The sequence below is a fragment of the Henckelia pumila genome, chromosome 4, assembly GCF_033568475.1.
Source record: "Henckelia pumila isolate YLH828 chromosome 4, ASM3356847v2, whole genome shotgun sequence".
NCBI classification, from domain to species: domain Eukaryota; kingdom Viridiplantae; phylum Streptophyta; class Magnoliopsida; order Lamiales; family Gesneriaceae; genus Henckelia; species Henckelia pumila.
This window is the reverse complement of record NC_133123.1, coordinates 8,310,984-8,332,224: the sequence shown is the minus strand read 5'-3', so window position 1 is coordinate 8,332,224 and position 21,241 is coordinate 8,310,984. Positions and strand designations below refer to the sequence as shown.

General features: G+C 32.4%; 4 protein-coding genes across 4 annotated transcripts in view; 1 reads left to right on the top strand and 3 right to left on the bottom strand.

The window, feature by feature from the left end:
- LOC140863122 (putative ion channel POLLUX-like 2) overlaps nucleotides 1-5,547 on the bottom strand; it is a 59,451-nt gene extending 53,904 nt beyond the window's left edge. The window contains exon 1 of the mRNA XM_073266294.1: nucleotides 5,512-5,547. The gene's annotated coding sequence lies outside the window, so the exon portion shown is untranslated. The remainder of the gene's footprint in view (nucleotides 1-5,511) is intronic.
- A 6,064-nt stretch (nucleotides 5,548-11,611) lies between these two features.
- On the bottom strand, nucleotides 11,612-12,790 carry LOC140860446 (protein ANTAGONIST OF LIKE HETEROCHROMATIN PROTEIN 1-like). The gene has a single exon (XM_073263458.1). It carries the CDS (start codon nucleotides 12,788-12,790, stop codon nucleotides 11,612-11,614), a length of 1,179 nt encoding a protein of 392 aa, XP_073119559.1.
- Nucleotides 12,791-13,416: 626 nt separating this feature from the next.
- On the bottom strand, nucleotides 13,417-14,679 carry LOC140860445 (uncharacterized). The gene has a single exon (XM_073263457.1). The coding sequence runs from the start codon at nucleotides 14,677-14,679 to the stop codon at nucleotides 13,417-13,419; it is 1,263 nt and encodes a 420-aa protein (XP_073119558.1).
- A 2,951-nt stretch (nucleotides 14,680-17,630) lies between these two features.
- Nucleotides 17,631-19,298, top strand: LOC140860444 (3-ketoacyl-CoA synthase 20-like). Its single transcript, XM_073263456.1, has 2 exons — nucleotides 17,631-18,395; nucleotides 18,516-19,298. The coding sequence occupies exons 1-2, from the start codon at nucleotides 17,631-17,633 to the stop codon at nucleotides 19,296-19,298; spliced, it is 1,548 nt and encodes a 515-aa protein (XP_073119557.1).
- The last annotated feature ends 1,943 nt before the right edge of the window (nucleotides 19,299-21,241 follow it).

The following is a 21,241-nucleotide window of genomic DNA, read 5'->3' as shown; positions in this document are numbered from 1 at the left end:
AAGGTAAATTTATTCTACAGTTGATAGCTAGCAAAAGTATTTTATTTTTGCATTAAGGTTTTATTAAGTATACCGAGGTCCGAGAACATCCATGTAAATCATTAATAATATGACCAAAAATTGCATTTTGACCATGTGTATTTGACTCTTTGTGATTTTTGGTTCTGTATAGTAAAAATTCAATTTCAGTTTGCAATATTTGTTTTCTTCAGCAATTTTAGTCATTTTTATGTCGTGACGTTCGGGGCTTAAAAAAAGCGAAAAGGGATCAATGGTGTCAAGAGGTTAGGCAGATAAGGAGTAGCTCCTAAGCGGGCTTCTAGACGAAGAGAACATGACATGAATGAATCTATCCCACATCAAAATGAGAAGAATTTCAATATTGTACATGTACGAGACTTGTACAATTGAGAATGCCTTAAATGTTAGACAATAGCGACATCTACTTATATCAACAAGACACATATTCTTTTCGAAAACTCATTACAGGACTCATAAGAACCCAAAAATAGAGATGACCCTTGAGAAGTTTCTTTTGTGCGTTTGAATAAGAACATAACACGCTAGAAATACAATTGCATGTGCTGATACAATGGTGACATAAGTACTATAGAAAGACTCCTATCGATACAATGAACACAAAACTTACAATTATAAGTACAACATTGTGTACAGTGTCACATCTACGTTATAAAAAAAAATACATAATTAATTAAATAAAAATTTGATAAGACATATGACCAGAATCACACACAAGCGCACAAAACCAAAATGACAATTTCCCATTACTTTATTAATTCAGTCATCGTGTATACCTTATCAAACCCAACGATCACTTATGCGAGATACATAAGAGAGGCAAATAACCATGAGATAAACAAGCCACGGGGTCGTGATCCTATATATTATTTAATGTATGTATCTGACGACAATATTTCAAGATAGTTCGGCAAAGTGTAAGAGAAGCATATTCAAAGTCTCAGAAGCAACGTGTCGATGTCCTAGTGGGATGAGAAGAAATTGGATAATCTATTACCGGTAGTTATGTTTCAATTTCACGCTGTACGTTGCTGAATAATGAGCGATGAATGTGCCGATATATATAGACTACTATATATGTTATGTATTTAAATAATATATGTTGTTATTATTATATTAATGCTCGTAAAATACATGTATACCTTCATATTTTGAATATGGGGTGCATGAAATTAGTATAAAAATAGCAAGTTGGCACGTGAAGTTCCACGTCCGCTAATAAGATGATCAATGCTCGCCCTTATTATAGTGTGGTGTTGGTTATCTAGCAATCGAGCTATCAATTTATGAGATCTGGTACCTTTTGTCTCAGTGTACACGTTTAGTTTATATTCCCATGCAATACTATGGCTTGTGAAAACACAAGTTCTTGTTTGAAAAACTAACACCAACATGGACTTCACTACTCATTTTATCTCATTGGATAAAAAACTTGGGTTTAATCTTTACGAGAAAGTTAGCTATTCATCGTTGCACTTCTAAAAAGGTCCAAATGTGCCTGTAAAAAGGTCTCTTCAAGCATCGAGAAATTGCAAGAATCCAAAAGGATTAATTTTTTTTTATGAGAAAGTATCTTATGAGACGGTCATCTTTATTCTTGAAACGAGTATTTATATTTACAATAAAAAAAGTAATGTTTATTAATAAGTGATCATAATAAGAGATTCGTTCTACAAAACTGACTCGTAAAACCGTCTCACATAATCAGCTTTTATGTACGATATATATCTAGTCATCATACATTGGATATATCTAGCTAGCTAACAGTCGATGTTATTCACATGATTAATTAAAAGTATATTTTTATAAAAATAAATAAAATATGCAAGCATGTGAATAAAATGAGTTGTCAAAGTTAACAGGTGTACCAATGAAATGGGTTAGAATGTGTAGTTTTTGTCGCAATGGAGCTATCAATTTTCAAAGGTCCGTAGCTGCTTTTGTCTTGATGTACACGTTGCGTTTATTTCCGATTCCATAGGCTGTGAGCATATACACGTGGAATATGGTGGGCGTTGAACTATGTACGCTCTCTTGAAGGATCCATATATCATCATGCTACAATATTAATAATTAATTCCCTTTCAACAGCCTAGATTTAGAAACGAAATCATATAGCACTATTTTTTTTTCCCCACTTAAAAAATCATATTTATTTTATACATTGGTCGCCGGTCGGGGATTCATTTGAACTTTCAACCTCTCCCGTCAGTCTCATAATTCAAGAGATTTTTAGGGTTTGATCAAAGGCCTCCCACATAATATTAAAGGTTTTAGGTAAATATTCAGGGGATAGAGCTATATAATTTTTTGTATTAAATATCGATACAATTACTTCATCAAAAAATCAAAGTTTTATAACTAAAAATAATAACATAAATAATTGATCAATTGAAATATAAAAAAATAAAACTAAAACTAAAAAAGAATTGATGAATTCTCAAATCTCATTAGTTAGAGATGAATTAATGCATAATACAAATAGAATAAGAATCTCCAACTTAAGGAAGCATAAATAATATATTTTTGTCACAACAAATTTGAAAAAAAATATAAATTATAATTTAAATAGTAACTTAAACAAGAAATAATTATAATCTCATTCAGTAAAAATCATTCTCATTGTCGAATAAACAAAATTACAAGATTCTAGTATATCGAGACCAACAATTAAATCAATTAAAAAAATTAACCGCAGTACAAAAATAAACAAAAATAAATTTCATTCAATAAATAAACAAAAGATGATTGGCCCAATTTGAATAACTTAACTCATTTGATGGGATCAATTTAATGAAAAAAAGAGATTTTGTTTAAATAAAAAGAGATATTTATTTTTACTAAATAAATGATGAAAAAAATATTAAAAATTGACCACGATTTCGAATTTTAAACAAAATAAATATATTCACGTAATATTTTAAATATATATATATATATATATATATATATATATATATATAAATAATACTTAAAAAAAATTGAAGCCTCCGCCAAGGGAGGCCTTAGACAGTCACCTAGACCGCCTCCCCTTAAATCCGGCACTGGTTTGATCTATGCTAGCTACACCGAGAGTGATATATATTCCCGGTGTGTGATAAAAGATTTTTGCGTGAATATATGAATTCAAAACAAAAAATATTACTGTTAAATTTCATATTATTGTGTTTTTGAATTCAAATGTTCGTACAAATACATTATAAAAAAAAATACACGTTGATTAACTTCCAACGTAATATAAGCTCACCTAACAAAAATGGATTTTCTAACTATGAGATCCTAGCATATGAGTAATACCAAAATCATGCATCCAACGGTTTGTATTTTTATAAATAGGCGTAATTAATTATATATTGTTGACGTGACAAATCATGAGACATTAGATCTATTATTGGGGTATTACCCATATGCTAGGTTGAAATCTATCCTATTATATCATGATATATTATAATCAATCTTCCCCAATTGCTGATAGAGGATCATGGTTAGGGGTGTAAACGAACTGAACCTGTTCGTGAGCTTTACGAGCCCGCTCGATAAATATTTGATTCGTATTCGAGCTTATCGAACTCGAGCCGAATTCAAACATGTTCGAACTTTTTTTCGAGCCGAGCTCGAGCCGAAATTACTCTGTTTGATAGTTCGCGAGCCTTAATATTTAGTTAATATAATATAATTATATAATAAATATATATACATTTCGAGTTTTTCGAATCATAATATCCGAATAGTTCACGAATAGGTTCGAATATTTCGAACCGAATTCATTTCGAGCCGAGCTTGAGCCAAAATATTTGAAATTATCGAACTTCGAATCGAGCTCGAACTCGAATATACTCTTATCGAGCCGAATTCGAGCCTTAAAATTTTACCATTATTCGGCTCGATTCGGTTCGTTTGCACCCCTAATTGTGGTGATATATCGGGTCATAATTGGAATACGTGTCAATAGTTATATGTCTCCTAATTTCTAGCATCTTTCTATTGATTAAAACAGGTTTCCTACAAATACACTTATGACTGTCAAAATTGACAAAATTTCCGATTTTTCTCGATTCTTAACTCGTTTTTGTCCTAAATTTTTCTCGTCTCGAATTTTTTCTGAAACGAGTGATCTGGATTTTTTTCAACCCGATCAATTTCGGAAACGAGATCAGGATCAACCCTACCGTATCCGATAGGATTTCCGATTCGACTCGAATATATTAATAATATTTTTTATTTATATTTTTAATTAATTTCTTTTTTTATAATTCTGTTTTAATATTATTTTTTATATTTATATTTATTTGTTTTAATATTAATGTTGAGTTATAAATTTTTATTTTGTTTTTTTATTATTTCGAATAATTATATGTTTTTATTGTATTAATCAAGTAGTTGTTTTAGTTTATTTGTAATGTACTAAAAAGATATTTTACTTTTTTAATGGTTATATACAAAAAAATTTTACTTTATTTGTAATGTACTAAAAAATTATTTGAGTTTCTTCATAATTTTTTTTAAAAAAATATTTTTCGGAATTCCCTCTCCCTACCCAACGGGATCCCGAATATTCGAAATCCTGAACATTCGGGTCCTGACACTTTTTGGATATAAGATCGAGAGAAAAAAAATCTCAATTCTTATCGAGACGAGAATCGGATAAAAAAGTTTATGGGACGGGTTCCGATCCAATCTTACCCCTAAATAAACTCGAGCAAGTAAACTTTTTAATTTGTTCACCAAAATGCCATTGGGACTGGTAAGAGAAATATTGCATTTTTTGTTTTCTTAACACGTAAGAGCAAAAAATTATGTTAGAAAAACAATTTAGGGAAAAAACACCATTATAATCCTGTAATTTTACCTCTTTTTTCTATTTTGATCATATTTTAACTTAAGTATTCAATTTCAGTCGAAAAACGCTGAAAAAGCTATAAAATTCATCATATGACAACAAATTTGGAAAATTTGTCATATTGCATTCATCGTCCCATTTTCTAAGTCTGCACTTTTTTGAAAGAAAAATTTTATAATTTCGGTTTGATAAGCAGATTTTAGATAGCATTTCACTTAAATTATTTCTCACCAAATTGAAAATCCTTAAATTTGTTCTCATCATTTGGATTTTACAGTTTAATCAACAATTTCTCGTTAAAATTAGACATCACGATAAAAAAAAGATCAAAATAGCCAACAGATCAAAGTTAAGGGATCAATAACCAAGTTTGATTAGTTATAGGATTAAAAAAACATGTAAAATAGAGTATCAATTTAGCTTTTTCACAACAATTTATTGAGAGTACAACTAGAGATGTTTATCGGTCGATTCGGTTTGAATTTGTCTAATTTCGGTTCGGTTTTCCGATTTTCGGTTTATGAAAAATACAATCCGAAGTCAATCAGTTTTACTTCGATTCGGTTCGGTTTTTATACTATAATGGACCGGTTTATACGGTTCGATTTGATCGGTTTTATCATTAATAATACATAACACAATAAAAAAAACATAAATTTCATCTAACATGTAATTTAAATACCCCAATACACAACTTAAAATTATAGTCATATAGTGAAGAAATAAAAAAAAACATCAAACAATACAAAGATAAATATCCAACCACAATCTTATGATATTTTCAAAAAAACAAAACAAATTTTGATACGTTTAAATTAATAATATAAATACATTATAAAATATAATATGTTTTTTACATGATTTCTTAGTAAAAACTTTAAAAATAAAGTTTAAATAACTTGCATAAACAAGAATCAACTAAAAATTACATAAACAACAACAATGAGTTAAATAAATAACAATCAACTAAAAATTATTCAAAATGATTATTCATTCACTAAATATCATCTCATAACATATATAATATAAATAAAAAATATAAATAAAATTATTAATTTAATTCAATTTCGATTTTTTCAGTCGGTTCGGTTTTGACATATATAATCCAAAACCGAACCAAATAAACTTTGGTTTTGATATTTATATCCGAATTACAAAATTTGATTTTCGGTTCGGTTCGATCTTTGACTTTTTTGGTTTGAATTTTCGGTTTTTCGGTTTTATCCGAAATATGAACACCCCTAAGTACAACTCAAATAATGCAGTAAAATATAAGGCCTCCACATTTTGAATAAATAATTAAATCGATTGATTTTCCAATTCGATGTGTGGTCTGCATCATGTTATTTCTTGTGACCAACCATTTGTTTAGGAGTATAAACATATTTTAATAACATAAGATTTCTCAATTTTTTATTTCTTTTTTTATGTCACAGTGTACGTGATAATGGGATTAATTTAATTGCAACTAGAACTAAATTAAATGGAACCCTTGGGACATGCATGATTTCTTACATCATTACCACGGTTGCAAAATGTTGCCTTTGTTTAATTATAATTTCCTTGTTTCAAGGGGGATGAATTAAAAAAAGTTAAGTATGCGATAAAAGCCGTCCAATGTCGTGCCATTAAAATAGGAAAATATTATTTTTTTAAAAAAAATAATAAGGAAAACATATTTATGGATGTGGACTGCCCAATTGTACCAATAAAAACAGAGTATTAGATTTTTTAAAAAATAAAAAATTTATCGGTCTGATTCGGGACACAGGGTATGTTTGAATACGTCTCCGCTAGTTTTCAAAAATGTGATTTTTGGTTTGAATTGGAGAACATAAAGTTTATTTACTTACATTTTTCAGAATCACATATTTTATATTATACATGTCATTTCATATCAAAATACACTAAATTTATTCATGGGTGTGATGCACCCTCAAAATATGGGTCTATATTTTCTGATGATCACAAGAGATGAATTTTGATTGGCAACATGTTCGCCCTGACCCAGGAGTTCAGAAAAACGGGTGTAGCCTAAAATCAAAGGTAAAGTACATTAGAAAGACGTAGAAAGTGTTTTTCGACGTATCGTTTTCGACACTCAAGTCAAATTTTAGGTAAAATATGTGTTGAGAATGAGTACAAAATATATTAAACCAAAATAAAATAACATAATATGATATTTATAATAGGGAGATGAGATACCAAAATCGGCAAAACCGAGCTCAGCGTCTTAGATTTCAAGTAAGTCCACTGTCTTGTTAGATCCTTTCGTACCGCGGGGTCAAGGACATTCGTTTTGTCTCATGTTTGAAGGTCGCTTGTTTAGGTGCTTGGTCAAGTAATTAACCTAGTTTTTTTCAAGAATCACTAGTTTTGTGTGTATGATATGTATGGTCGAGTGATCCCCTCACTCATGTACAAACAGTTGAAATCGATCTAGATCGACCCCATCTTCATTTCTATTAAAGTTGTAGAAAGTACGTCAACTCTTTTTACTAGAGACGCACACCAAAACTCCTTGCAAGCATCAGGCGTCCTCCAAGCTCTAATGACATGTCTTTCAAGTCAACCATCTTGGGACACTCTCAGAGCTCTAATGACTTAAGCATTTCTAGTCAACCATTTTGGGGTGCTTTCTGAGCTCCAAGTCTTTGTAAACCATCTTGGGGCACTTTCCGAGCATGAAGGCCTTTCGTGTTAGCCCTTTGGGTCCCGACTCCTTGAGCTTATATATGTCCTCGGGCTTGATCGACCTCATCTAGAGTTCAGGATGCATGCATAGAGATATCAAAATAAGTTAGGTCAGTTGAGTTAATCCAATCCATCGTTTAAAAAGGATGGGTTCAGTTAGGGTTAGCAATCCATTTGGAAGTAAGCTGAAATGGTTCAGCCCATATTGGTTATGACGGGTTGAGTTGGTTGACCCGATGTTCATTGAAAAAGATTTAAAAGTACATATTTTATCAATTATTAATAATTGTGGTTACAATTATGTTGTTCAAATTTTGATTCAATTAATTAAAATTTTCTTTTTCAAACGCAAATAGAACCTTATATTTTCATGAATTTGATTAAATTTAGACCTTATATGAATTTACAATTTGATTTAAAAAAAAACATTGCTTGTACCTGCCCACGCATTATACAAACAAATACCGTGTGAAAAGCATACGGGTTACGGGGATGTGCGCGAAAAAGTCGAACTTAAGATATTACTTGACAATTTTATTAAAAGGGCTGATCTCGAAGGGGACTCTATTCAACATTAGTAAGAGACCCATTGGCTCATGCGGAAATTAAATCAAGGGATGTATATGAGCGGCAGAGACCTGAAGGAGTGAGCAACATGACCAACTCCCAGAGCATATCCTCACAATATTTCAGCAGAGAATATGCTCCACACGAGGATCGAACCCGCAACGCTGGGAAATCTCTTCCCACATCACTTCAGGCCTTACTAACTCGCCTATGTCCCTATGGGCATTACTTAGACAATTTTAATTCAAGTTTATGGTGTCTAATATGATTTCATAAAAATAAAATTTGAAACAATAGGAACGATGTTACGTTTTATCTCGTGTTTTCTTTTTTCCAGAAAGGAGTGATTATTGTAGGAGGGAAAACTGAAAAGCCACCAGACAAAGTTGGTCAAGATAATCAAAACGATGTAACATGATCATGTCACAAGTTTACAACTTTATTTCATCAATATCTTATTTTATTTATTTTTTTTGATCCGGACAAAATCTTGGCGGATCCCAAAATTTTTTATATTCACCCTTAGGAGTTAGGAGATATTATTTTGAAGCATTAGATTTTCCCATCACTTTCTCGACCATAGTTTATTTCGAATTATTATTATTAAACTACCGTCATCAAGTAATCGATTGTGTGTTTCAAACGGCAAATGTTTTGTGTTTGAATCATATGATCGATAAATGATGCAGACATTTTTGGCTCGATTCAGTTTTTAACCCCATATACCTATCAGTTTCTTATTTAAATATTTCTATTAAATTATCAAGATTTCATTCACGGTGATAGATTATAGACATGAAGTGATTAGACATGAATCACTTCATCTCTATTATCTATGCCCGTGAATCAAATCTTGATATCATATCCTGATTTTCAGATCCAATTCGATGCTTAGTTTGACAAAGTTTTTTTGTGGAGATGCCAATTTTCGTAACAGAAAATATCTTTTTAAGTGAATAGCACTTCATAACTATCTTGGAACTAGCTTGGAATTACAACTTCAACATATTTTGGTAATTACACATAGGAATCATTTGAAAATTATAATACACCATACCGACAAATTAACAATGTTTTAGATTCGAAACGTGAAGTTTGTTAATGTTGATGACTACGGAAACTATTATCAATATTGATTGTTCATATTGCATCCTAATTGTTTTATTTAATGTTTGTCTCGAGTTTTATAAATGATTAATGTAATCATTATATTATCTAAACATATTGATTGATCATACTTACCTGATGCACATTTCATCGATCCATGGACCAAACATTGCTTTTATATATTGAAAACTTAGAAGCATTCATTACATACGACCTTAAGTGTTTGGATATCCCATCCATCATATGTATAAATTGTAAGTTTGTAACCATTAATTAAAGAGTTATTTATATGTACAACGAATGTTACACATTTGTATTACTTTTGAAATTATGAACCTATCAATCATAAATACGCTTTAACCGAAAGAACTCTTCTATAACATGCATCTAATTAAGATAATTTTGTAATTGTAAAAGTAATGTGTAACGTGTCCGTAAATTTCATCGTACATGTAATATTTTTCTCAATAAAATTGCACAGATACACCCTGGAAGATAAGATTCCACAAAATCAGACACCCCAAATTAAATTGTTGTTTGTCCTTTCCTTATGTGGCTATCCAGAAGATCAAGTAAAAATGACAATGTACAATAATCTAAAATTGGAATTGTGAAGGCATGCATGCACGCACGAATGGTATCTGTCGATCGAAAACTAAAGAATATTGGCTCTTGCGCAACATGAAAGGATATATATTCATTCCCAGCAAATTAAAGTAACACTTCATATATTTGTAAAAAATGAAGTCAATTGATACTCATTAATTAATTAATTTATTTATTTTTCCTTTGGAGAAAATAACCAATTCACCCATGATCAAGCACATGCTGGTTTTTGGCAGTAATAAGTGCATGTGGACGTAACACAGTTTAGATTCGTACGATCGATATTCAAGGGGCCGGGGAACTCATCAATAAAAAGTTTCTTTATGTTATGTTATTTATTTATTTATTTTTTATGACTTGGGAATTTACGGCCGCTATTTTTCGATGCGCAATGGGTAAACTCTGGACTAACGCAATAACCTGCAAATTACGTCAGACAAGTAAATAACAATAAATTAACCCTATACAACAGGCTACTTCAAAAATGTGTTGAAATCGAATTTTTGACCATTAATATGTTATTTATACTTGTTTCTAGATAGACCGCATAAGAGGATGGTACGTAATTATAGGCTACTGCTAATTATTAGCTCCTAAAAAACCCTTAAATATTTGTAAAATTATTTCTTCAAAAGATTTCGGTTTCATTTTTTTAAAAAAAAATATATAAGTACTCTCTCTTCTTTCATATTGTGCATGAGAGGGGCCTTCAAGATTTCTAGTTGTCTCGGACTCTCTATATTCGATGCAAGCAGTTACGGGAGTAGATGATGATCTACTCTACAGGAGCTCGTATACGGTCAATTTGCAAATTGATGGACTCGGCATAAGCTATTGATATACTTAAGTAGTGTTTGGATGAGCATTTTTTAAGTACTTTTTAGCTTTTTCGTTAACAAAAATTTGAAATTTTGTAAAATTTTGTTAACAAAAAGTTGAGAAGTGCTTCCTAGAAACTCTTCCAAACACTACCTTAATGTCCGACGAACGAAAAACTCTGTTGCTACGTACTTTTTTTCAGTACTTCTCCAGTTCTATGGGAGATTGAGAATTTGTTTATTTGGTTGGAAAACATTGTAATTTGAACTACTTTTGGATAATGAGAATTACAAGTTTCCCCCTAAAAAAAGAGAGAAGAAAATTAGTTCCTTGTTTTAGCTATAAATATACCAGACAAGGAAAACTCCATGGATTGATCATGGTACCATTGTCCATTTCTGCCTATTAAAAGAGCTCGTTCGTAGTATTCCTTATAAATGCATTTCTGTCGGAACAAATTATGCTACGTCCCATTAAATAAATAAAAAGGGCAACAGAGGAGCAATAATTATTATTTTTTAATTGAGTACAATGTACTTCGAAGTTGTTATATAAAGCATAAGAGCATCCACAACCCTATCCATTAATAACACCAATAACACCCTCCACATCATCAAAAGTCATGGGTCCCACTGTTAATAACACATCCTTCTTTCCACCCACAATCCTATTAACATTAACACTCATTATTTATGGGTCCCACATTCCACTCAACATTATAAAATTATTTTATACTAAATAAATTCATTTTCTTTACATTTTATAATATATTTATAATTATAATATTATATTTTAAGTTTTAATTTAATTAATTTTAAAAATAAATAAAATCATTTTAATATATTTATTCAATACACGAAATTATTAAATTCAAATGCAACAATAACTTTAAAAAAATAACAATTCAAAGAAATTAAAAATAACAAATACAATATTAATTCACGGATTCATGTTGTTGCAATTCTCCCAGATATGCTCCACTAAGTCCGCGCGAAGTTGGTGATGAACTTGAGTGTCACGTAGTTCTGAATTTGTCCTAAGATAATCCTGAAACCCTCGGTTGGATCCTAAGATAGGTTGTGCAAGTTCATCCGCTTCATCGTTGTACCAATCTATCACGTGACCTCCTTCGTCCTCAATAATCATGTTATGCAAAATAATGCATGCTAACATTATTTGTTTTAATTTTTTCCTATACCAATAGCGAGCTGGGCCTCTGACAATCGCCCATCGAGATTGGAGCACACCAAATGCCCGCTCGACATCTTTTCTTGCAGATTCCTGTCTTTCCTTAAACAACTTTCTCTTGGGATCCTCCGGGCAAGGAAAAGCCTTAACGAAAGTAGTCCACTCGGGATATATTCCATCTGTTAAATAATAACCTTTCGTATATGTAGTGCCGTTCACCGTGAAATTAACCTCCGGTGCATTTCTTTGCAAGACGTTGTTGAAGATTGGAGATTCATATAACACGTTGATATCGTTGCGTGAACCGGCGACCCCAAAGAAGGCATGCCAAATCCACAAGTCATGAGACGCGACCGCCTCTAGCACAATTGTTGGTGACCCATGTCCCCTTGTAAATTGACCTTTCCAAGCAACCGGACAATTTTTCCATTTCCAATGCATACAATCAAGGCTACCCAACATGCCAGGAAAGCCGTGTCTGTCAACATGCATTTGAAGAAGACGTTGAACATCATCACCATTTGGTCTTCTTAAGTACCTATCACCAAATATTTCAACCAAGTATTCACAAAACTTGAAAAGACACCTGATGGCCGTGGATTCACCCATACGTAGGTACTCATCAAGATGATCTGCAGGGACTCCGTAAGCTAGTTGACGAATCGCAGCGGTGCATTTTTGTAGTGGTGACAACCCTTTTCTTCGCACAACATCTTCCCTTTGTTGAAAAAACGTCGAATGATTCTCTAAGGCAGTCACTATGCGAAGGAATAACTCTCTTCGCATTCGAAACCGTCTTCGAAATATTCCATCATGATACACCGGGTTTGTAGAGAAATAATCATTGACGAGCCTCTCATGACCGGCTTCACGATTTCTTTGGATGAACCTCCTTCTTCTGCGTGTTTCTCTCCTCTGATATGCTTCCATAACTTATTGGTGTTGTTGAAGTACCATTAACATCAGATCTTCTACCGGATCATCATCTTGCTCATCGATTTGAACATGTACTTCTTCTTCGCTTGTCGAACTGGAACTTGACCTAGAGCTGTCTGTGGAATGAGACATTTTCGGAGGAAATATATTGTTGTATATGTGTTTGTGAAAGTTATCTTAGTGAAATGCAAATATCTTAGCACAATGTTTCTATATATAAAGGATATATTGCAACGACTATTTTCCAACGGCTATTTTGCAACGATTAGATTCTAACGGCTAGTTTGCAACGGATAGTTTTGAAAATATAATTTTGTTTATTTCGAAAAAAGTTGTAAGTTAATTTTATTTGTAATCTAATAAGTCAAGTTGTTGGATAATTAGACATTTGATATTACTACTTTGTAATGACTAGTTTTCAAAGTTGATAAAAATTTTAAATCACGATAATTGGAACCACACTAATTAAAAATTACAATCACTCGAAACCACAATAATTAAAAATTACAATCACTCGGAAATACTACATTACAATCACTCGAAAATACAATAACTAAACAATACAAATACTTCGAAATGCAATAATTAAACAATACAATCAATCGAAATGCGCAAACAGTTTATATATTCCAACTGGACCTGATATCCTTGCACAAACATTCATGTATGATAAGCTGCTCAGTAGTCATTTCCGAGGTGTCTTTGTTCAAGATCTCGTACTCCTTCAACCTCAATCGACGATTCTTTGCTTCTGCATTGGACAAGGAAGCTTTTGCCTTAATCTCCTCAACTTCAAGTTGTTTTTGTTTCAGATCGACTTCAGACTTCTTTACGTTTGTGTACTCATTGAACTTTGAAAAAATAATGTTATAGTTTACTGTCAGATCCTCCATGGTCGATTTGACTTTGTCTTTTCCCTTTCTTTTTGTAGCCTTCCTACCCATTGGACGATTATCTTCGTCATCTATGTCTATGCTTACATTTTGGTTGGAAGATGTGTTGCTTGCTCCTGACTCAGAGGTCCTCGTCTTCTTTGTGGCCACAAAGTGATCATCGGATTGTGGAGTAAACATTGGACGATCTTTAACAATTCTCCACACATGCTCGAGGTTGAACGCAACACCATTGTTTTCTTCGCGATATTTTTCATATGCAAACCTCAATATGTCTTCATCACTGTGACCACTGCGATATAAACTGTAAATACTATTGTAATTTGCGTTGAATAGATTTACCTTCTTCTGGATTGTGTTGTGCCAATGTGACCGTATAACATTAGCTTTTCTGCTGTTTGAACCTGCAGGACGATTGTCATTGTAGTAGCTTGCGACACGTCCCCAAAATGCATCTGCCTTCTGGTCATTGCCGATTATTGGATCATCACTGATTGTGACAAAACTTCTGGCCAAGACCTCATCTTCAACCTTTGTCCAAGTCGAACGCTTTCTCGTACCCTCAGCATTCGGAATCGTTTTTTCTAAATTCACCACCTCGATTGGGGATTCACGATCGGACAGTTGAGTCTCTGGGACAAATGTCGGAGATGCAGGTTCAGTCGGCATCAAAGATGAAAAATGCATACCAGTTGTGTATGGGGTACCAAAGCCTTGAAGAACTGGCGGCGTGAATGGTGGATGACTCGTGTTTTGCCAATATTCGGCTGGAAGCGGTTGTGGTGGACCTCTGGAGGTATAATTCGGATGGCTCATAAAATTTCCAAATCCTGGGAAATTTTGAACGTTTTGTGGAGGAAACTGCATATTTGGAAATGGATGTGGATATTGATGAGTTGGTGGAATTTGTGGATTTTGGGATGCATTTTCTTGCGAGTTTTGTGTAGAATTTAACAAATATGTAAGATATGCCCTCGTATTTTCATCCATTTCGGATAGAAAATAATATTTCAGAAAAGAGTAAGAAAGATATAGGAGAGAATGAAAGTAGAATTGAAGAGTGTTGGAAGTGGAATGAATTTTGGTGTTAGCATTGAAGGGTATTTATAGATGAAAATTCTAACTAGCCGTTAACTAGCCGTTATATTTATTTTTTTTTTTTTTTATATTAAAAATAAAATAAATTAAATAACAAAAAAAAAGTTTCCGTTAAAAAATGTACTAGTTTGACACAATCTAACAAATAATTGAATATATTACCGTTATTTATTATTATTTAAATTAAAAAAATTAAAAAAAAAATAAAAAAAAATAAAGTAATGCAAGTGCAGACGCGTGGGGCCCGCGTCTGCACCTGCACACTCTCTTTCTGGCGCGTGCAAGCACGCGCCAGAAAGAAAGTGATGGGGCGTGCAAGCACGCCCCATTAAAGCAAAAAAAATAAATAAAAGAAGATGGGCGTTCACAACTGTGAACGCCCATCTTCTCTCACTTGTGGGTGGGTGTTAATAACACCCACCCACAATGCTATGAACACCCACATGGGTGTTCATTGGGTGTTAATAACATCCAATGAACACCCATTGTGGGTGCTCTAACATATTGTGCTTCGCAATACTAATGCAAAAATATCGAAATAAAATATAAGTTTCACATTACTGATCTAATATTCATTTGTACTTTAAAAAAGTGATAAATTACAAAATAGAAGCGGACAACAAAAGTGTCCTATTTAAATATTGTTTGAGAAAACTTCTAGTAAATAATTATAAGTTTTATCCACAATCCTATGTTTTGAGATTTGTTGGACTGGGCTTGGATTATAATTTATATTACATTTGAGGCCGTATCATATCTGGGCTACGTTTTATTATTTCTTGGGTTGAGCCCAGATTAGTCTATATAGTGTTCTTTGCCCATATATCGATCTAGCGCGAACGGAAGGCCATGGGCAAATTTGGATGAATAGTTGAGTAATTTTTGTTAAAAAAATAATTACACTTAATTATAGAGTTTTTAAATCAATCACAACAGAAATTAAAAACGTCAAAAACAGGCCGGCTGAACCAACCCAACTTAGATAATGTTTTGGAAAGCTTTTATGAAACACTTTTTGAGCTTTATCTTAGCCCGTCATCTAATGATAGAGGACGAGCAGGCAAATCCATCATTTGAAGGGTTGGAAAAATTTAAATACAACCAAACGCGGTCGCGGGTTAGGCGGAGAAATAATAAATTTAGCAATCAATTTCTCCAAATCTAATCATAATATTCTAAATGAAAAATGTCAAATATTTGATAAAATTGAGTATTCATATCACTAAAAAAAAATTAAGCATATGTTTGAGCTAATTTATTTTTTTATTAATTTAAAAATATGAGTGTGGATACTTGATAAATTCCAAAATTATTTTAAAAAATGTTATATTTTTTCGAAATTTTCCCTGCTAAGATAAAGTCTTAATTATACTATTTGTTTCTCAAATAATCTACCACTTCAATTTAATTTTTTAGCACTCCTACTTACTTTAGTTTTGGAATTATTAAAGATTTGAACATCACGCTGCATATCACGTATAAACTTCAAGACACACTCTCAAATCACGCACACCCACGTAAGAATTAAATCAATGGAGAAATAATTATTTAATCATTAATAGAAACTTTTAAATTGGTTTTAAAAAAAAAAGAAACTTTTAAATTTTTTTTAAAAAAATAAATAACGGGTCAACTCGACCAACCCTAAACGACCTAACTTTTTTTGACCCACTTTCGAATTGGATTGCAAAATTGTAACCGAACCCTTATTATCCTCGAGGATAGATTAGGAGTGCAAACGAACCGAATCGGTTCGTGAGTTTTACGAGCGCGCTCGATAAATATTTGATTCGTATTCGAGCTTATCGAACTCGAGCTGGATTCGAACATGTTCGAACTTTTTTTCGAGCCGAGCTCGAACCAAAATTATTATGTTCGATAGTTTGCGAATAGTTCACGAGCCTTAATATTTAATTATAATATAATTATATAATAAATATATACATTTCAAACCTTTTCGAACATTTTAAACTTTTCGAACCATAATATCCGTGCAATACTTCACGAATAGGTTCGAATATTTTGTACCGAACTCGAACTTTATTTTGAGCCGAGCTCGAGCCAAAATATTTGAAATTATCGAGCTTAGAATCGAGCTCGAACTCGAATATACTCTTATCGAGCCAAATTCGAGCCTTAAAATTTTACATTATTCGGCTCGATTCGATTCGTTTGCATCCTTAGTTGAGATGACCGATCAAACGCAAATTGACATTTTTTTAAGGATACAAATAAAATTTTGATCTAAATTACAAAGTTATGAAGTAACTATCCGCAGTACACACGGGACTTGAGTATGGACCCGTCTATGCTTATCTAAAACAGAAAAATTACAAAAAAAAACCTTCTAAATCGAAACTGATACCAGTTGTTCTCCGGGCCTTAACCTTAGTCATTGGACTAAAATCTCGTCGGCCCGAATTGACATCTTTATACCTGATGTTGTAAATAAATAAACCTAAGAGAAGACAGCTCTAGGTTTGGTGCATATAAATGACCTAAATTATATATAGGATCAGCTAAAAAATGTGAAGATTGTAGCCCCACTATATCAAATAGTTTACTATAGGGGCGAAATCCCTTGAACATGTTGGCTTCAAAATTTTGTGTGTAATCGATATATATAAATCAATTATTTTCGTATTAAACACCTATGGTTCAAAGAGCATTTAGAAAAGAAAAGGTTATTAAACAAATAAAATAAAAATCAAAAGTTTGGGACCAAACTGCCCTACGTACCCCTCTATACAAACTTTCTCCCCTCCATGCTTCTATACTTTAAATCAAAACACCCATTTCACATGTTCAAAATACTAGCTAGAACTTGTTCTTTGTAGTAAAGAATGGGGAGTGATGAAAACAGTACAGGAAACTCCGCGAAGGGGAGGATTAGTTCGAATGATTCAACAATATTCGAAAGAAAGGAGACGCCTAATGCTGCTGTTCAATCCTTTTGGCGAAAATATATGGAACATGGCTATCACTACTTGATTTCGCAGGCGACGCACTTGTTTCTAGTCCCTTTACTCGGGATGTTTTTGCTTCACCTGATATGGGATCAACTAAAATCCGGTATCGGTGTATCAGCCTTGGTCTGCTGTTCGTTGGCGGTTTCTTTAAACACCCTTTACTTCATGACTAGGCCAAGGAAAGTGTACCTAGTCGATTTTGCGTGTTACAAGCCCGATCCTGAGGTTATGTGTAGCAGAGAACGGCTTACAAAAACATTTACTATCGCAAACTATTACACACCTGAAAGCCTAGCTTTTCTGAAGAAAATCATGGAGAGGTCAGGTTTGGGACAGAAGACGTATTTCCCAGAAGCGCATTTCACCGTGCCTCCCAATATATGCATGTCCGAGGCAAGAAAAGAAGCAGAGTTGGTCATGTTCGGAGCAATCGATGATTTGCTAGCGAAAACCGGTGTAAGAGCGAAAGATATAGGGATTCTTGTGGTGAATTGCAGCTTGTTTGTCCCGACACCGTCTCTTTCGTCGATGGTTGTGAACCATTATAAGCTTAGAGATGACATTTTGTGCTACAATCTTGGTGGGATGGGGTGCAGTGCTGGGCTGATTTCTATTGATCTTGCCAAACAACTTTTGCAGGTTTGTAGTTTTTTTGTCACCCTTTTGGAATCTTATTACACATGTAAACAAATATTACAAATGTATATATATATGTATAAAAAAATGAATATAATAGTATGTTTTGTATCAATGCAACAGGTTCACTCCAATTCCTATGCCTTAATAGTGAGCATGGAGAACATAACCTTGAATTGGTATAGTGGCAACGATCGATCAATGCTCATCTCTAATTGCATCTTTCGAATGGGAGGGGCTGCCATTCTCCTCTCCAACAAAACATCGGAAAAAAGTCGCGCAAAGTACCAGCTCATGCACACCATCCGAACTCACAAAGGCCCCGATCACAAAAGCTACAGCTCCGTGTTTCAGAAAGAAGATGATAAGGAAAAAGTTGGCGTCGCGCTTTCGAAAGACCTGATGGTCGTGGCAGGTGAGGCCTTGAAATCAAACATCACGAAGTTAGGCCCTTCGATCCTCCCCATGTCGGAACAGACACGGTTTCTTGTCTCATTAGTGGCAAGAAAAGTGTTCAAGATGAAAGTAAGGCCTTATGTTCCTGATTTCAAGCTTGTGGTGGAGCATTTCTGCGTTCACGCGGGCGGAAGAGCAGTGCTGGATGCAGTGGAAGAGAATCTTGAGTTGAGTGGTTGGCATATGGAGTCATCGAGGATGACACTTTACAGGTTCGGTAACACTTCTAGTAGTTCGTTGTGGTACGAGTTGGCCTATTTGGAGGCCAAGGGGCGGGTTAGGGAGGGCGATAGGACGTGGCAAATCGCGTTCGGATCTGGATTCAAGTGCAACAGCGCGATTTGGAGAGCCTTGAGGCGGATTGAACCGGCTAAGGAGATGAATCCTTGGACTGATGAGATTGATGAGTTCCCTGTTGAAGTGCCAAAAGTGGCGATTATTAAATATTAATGGCTCGTTGAATTAAAATGTGGTTTTTCCAAGTGACGAATTTCTATGGTTTAATTGTGGTAAAGATATGCTGCGCTTAAATAAATAGACGATCCAAGGGTACTGTCTATTTGCATGTTAAAATCAAATTACATATACTTAACACGTAGACGTAGGGTAGAGTTCAATCTATTTTAAGGATATTATCCTAATAGGAGATTTAACAACCCATGATTTGTCATGTCAGCACTATAATATTAATTATGCATATATGTTGAGATGTAGACACTCGGATGAATGATTTTGGGTACTACCCAAATGGTAGGATCTCATTAACACTAATGTCTCTTGATTTCACAAATCAACAATATATATATATATATATATATATATATTAATTATTAATTACATCTATGTGTAGATATCTGAATCATTAAATGCATGATTTGGGTATTATCTTTAGTATAGATCTCATTGACGCAGAAGAGATTGATAAGTAAAGTACATTTGATTGTTTAAATATCAATTCACACTCACATATATATTCTTCTATACATTATGCTATTAAATATAAGCTAAGTGTGATTTGTGAGCTTACTATTTTGACTTCTTATTTATTTATTTTACATAAGGTTATTTATGTCATTTTTTCTGTTAGCTTAGAAGAGACACTAATAATATACTGAATGCTAGATAACTTAAAGATCATGTTTCCTGTTTTTGTCTTCTTTCTCTACTGTAAGATTTTTGTATAAAGTAAGTAGTATTATGTATAATTATTTTTTGTTTAATAATAATAATTTATTTTCGTTCTATTTTTTATGTTCGTTAGATTTTTGTATAAATTAGTATTTTGTTTAATTATTTTTAATGTAATAATCATAATTCCTTTGTGGAACATTTCTCATGTTAATGTTAAGAAACTTTATCAAAATTTAATTAATTACAATCTACCTATCGTAGCAAAATGTATTGTATATTATTATATTAATGATATTATTTTGCTTTAGCTAAAATTTTCTTTATCAAATTTGTCTTTTAATTGTTTTTGAAAAATATTTGCATAAAAATGTTGTGAAATGTTTATAAAAAAAATATGAATGTCAGATAATATTTACAAAAATTAATCTATTCTATTTCTCACCAAATATATTTATTTAGAAAAAATATTATTTTAGGGATTGAGAATGGAAATCGGAAGCACCGTGTTTAATTATTTGGTTGAATTGACTAAACATGTTAAAAAATAACCTAATATAAAATTTATTTAATTTTTTATTTTTAAAATTGTGTTTTTGAATTATTAATGTCTCATTAAGTATGCAAAACTTACAATACTTTTTCACAAGTAGCAAATGTCCTTTATTTTGTTAGGAAAAACTGCATTATGTCATGTAATTTTGTTACTTCGCGATTTTCGCCCTCTATGTTGTCAAATTTCACATTTATTTTTGTAATTTTTTTATAATTTTAATCATTTTTTATTAGGAGTGCTGAGGTGGCACAGTAAACATCAGCATGACATCATCATTGCATTTGTTTCATGTCAACATCAAGTCAAAAAAATGACTAAATTTCAACAAAAAAATACAAAGATAGAGAATTACACCAGAAATTTAATAGCATATATAGAACACCAAAATTGTAAAAAAACGTACTATAAGATCAAAAAATAATTTTCTCTTTTTTACTGTACAATAAAACTGATAATTGAGAATATAGATTTTAAGTGCTCTTTTGTAAACTTTTATAATTTTTATTTATAGTATAATTTGATTAGTTTGATTTATTTTTAATTTTATTCATAGAAAAAGAAATTAATTAATAAGACATTTAAAAAATAGATGAAATATTACTATCTACTTTTGAATTCAATATATGACATAGTTTTTATAATAAATATGAATTATATGGATAATTTATTAGCACGTATTAGAGATTTAACTTTTTTATGTATGATATTT